General features: G+C 36.7%; 1 protein-coding gene across 1 annotated transcript; it reads right to left on the bottom strand.

Moving 5' to 3' along the window:
• Window positions 1–1212: 1212 nt before the first annotated feature.
• Window positions 1213–1866, bottom strand: LOC143025813 (uncharacterized). Its single transcript, XM_076185824.1, has one exon. The coding sequence runs from the start codon at window positions 1864–1866 to the stop codon at window positions 1213–1215; it is 654 nt and encodes a 217-aa protein (XP_076041939.1).
• Between the last annotated feature and the right edge of the window lie 884 nt (window positions 1867–2750).

Genomic DNA, 2750 nt, shown 5'->3' on the forward strand with positions numbered 1-2750 from the left:
GACTACTGTAGCTTCAGACGCTTCTTTTTTCTATGGTGGCTGTCGTCAAGAGATTTTATTCTTGTCATTTCCTAGATAGTGTAGAGATTCTAGACCAGTTGTTATTAACCTTTTGATGACTCCAAACCCACAATGGATTGCTCAGTATGATCCCATACTCCCCTTACTTGACTGTTGAAATAATCATCGCCATTCCCATTAGTTATCAATTCGACTTCCAAGTACGTCAATAGCTTGAATTTACTGTACTAGAGATATGGATAACTAGGAAAAGATTTAGTTTCTAGCTAATCATATCTATATTACAGTAAATTATACTACAGAATAAATGGGAATAATTTAACAAAACAAATAACAGTACCCACAGATGGAGTCCCATACCTCCAGCATTTGGTTTTCAAACCCCCGAAGGGGAATTGATACGATCGGTTAAGAACCACTGTTCAAGGAAGAGTCCGCGTTGATGAAGGCCTCGATTACAGACCCCGTGCATTGGACTCTGGCTCTTCGCAACGTGAAGCTAATGAAGAAGAGAAATGAATGAAATGCCATTCAAGATCACGTGTTCATCAAAAGTACAGTACGGATGTTCACAAAGTTTTGAACCAACTACAATGAGGGTTTTATTATGATTGTTGCTGCGTCTTTGATACTATAATCTATTAAAAATATGTGCAACATGTACGTATATGTATGTATATACGTATGTATTTATGTATACTTATATATATGTTTATACATATATATATATATATATATATATATATGTGTGTGTGTGTGTGTGTGTGTGTGTGTGTGTGTGTGTGTGTGTGTGTGTAATAAAACCAATTGGAAATCAAAATGAAAGGTGACCGAACGTTTTCGTCTATTTAACACATTTTCAAAGGTACAGAGTAAGGAAACAGTCACAGTATATATATACAAAAGAAGCACACTAGTGGGAATTAGGACAGGTCCATTATGACCTCACTCTCTCAGCACTGCCGGAAGTTTGAGCCGGCTACTGTCAACAATTTTGTATGTTACAAAGTTATCTATTTTATACATTCCCATACTCATATTTATGTTGTCCTCAAATGAAGCTTTTATATAACATGATTCTATGATATTCTATGTTATATAAAAGCTTCATTTGACAACAACATGAATATGAGTATGGGAATGTATAGAATTGGGTCGCTTATATAGTCTTTTACCACGTGCTACTTCCACCTATCTAATTAGCCCATCCTTGCTGTCAATCGCTCTCACAACCTGGGCTAATAGCCAATGACTACGTGGTGTATTATTCTCTACCATCAATACAACATCTCCCTCTTTGAGATCTCTATTTACCTTAAGCCACTTTTGGCGTTCCTGTAGGCAAGGCAAGTACTCCAATTGCCCTCTCAGCCAAAACTCTCTTGTCAAGTAATCTTTATCATTTTCAGGCACTCTGACCTGATAATACATATTCTCTCTATCTGCAATATATGCGTGTAATCCTAGTCTAAATCTCAAAAGGACGCCTAACAAAGGATTACTTATGTCTGGTCCCTGTCGTAACATATCATTTAAGGACAAGTCATTTACACGGGCTGCACATTCAAATATTACACGTACCTTAATTGATTTGGTAGGATGACGTAACCCAAAGTGTGGGATGTACCATACTTGTTGGTTCCTCACATCACACGTAGGAACTTCTTCAGCATACCATTTCTCTAGTAGGTTGATCATAAACTGCTTATACTGCTTATAATTTTCGTCATCCTTGAATTTACGCCTTAACCGCTGAAGTCTTTCAAACGTCATAGGCTCACTATCAGGAACTATTATCAGTTTCTCTTTCATTGGTAAAGGGATCTCATACTTTCCATTAGTCATTTGTTTACACCCAGACTCGACAAATTGTAACAATTTTCTATCTTCTATACTAGGTTCTATTGAATTCAATGATGAATCTACGAATTCTCTATAAGACTCAATTAGTTTCTGATCTAAATAATTACCATCTACCTTTATGTTATTCACAGCAACTTCTTGAGCATTGTCTATTAAATTCCACAAATGACCCATCTTAAACGTGTTCTCACAGCATACGGATCTCCTACCTTCTCTGCATGTACTATCTCCCAAGGTTCAGAAGCCTCTGGTACGTTGCTTCCTATCATAATCTCTACCTCTCCTTCACTAAGATCAATTTCTAATTTCTTCAGATGTTCCCACTTTTCTATATCGTTCCTTCTAATACTAATACTATGACTAAGAGGAAGTTTCTTCACTGCAAATACAGGTGGTAATCCAATCTGGTTATTTCCTTCAACATCAGCTACAGACATCCCTTCAACATTAAGACAAGACATTCCCTTTGTTCCTATCATTGTGCTAGTTTGCAATGTAGCTGGCTGATAGTTCATGTCTGTTTCTTCAATAAATTCTTAGTACAAAATGTAACAGAACTACCATTGTCAAGATAACATCTAGTATTAACAACTTTACCATTCAATTCCACTTGAACAGGGATGGCAGTAGTGTCTCCCACTGAATCTTTCAATTGACTAGATAACACTTGAACTCGAGAATCATCAACCTGATTAGTGACCACTGCATTTGCTGTTGCTTCTTCACCTCCTTCGTTTCTGAAATTCTCACTCAACCTATGCATAATTGTAAGATGTGAACCACCGCATTGTTCACAAATTCGAATTACTCTACACTGTGACGCTTTATGGCCCATTCGTTAAACAATTGAAACAAAGTCTTAAACT

Source organism: Oratosquilla oratoria, chromosome 5 (assembly GCF_046742065.1).
Source record: "Oratosquilla oratoria isolate Oo_2021 chromosome 5, ASM4674206v1, whole genome shotgun sequence".
NCBI lineage: Eukaryota > Metazoa > Arthropoda > Malacostraca > Stomatopoda > Squillidae > Oratosquilla > Oratosquilla oratoria.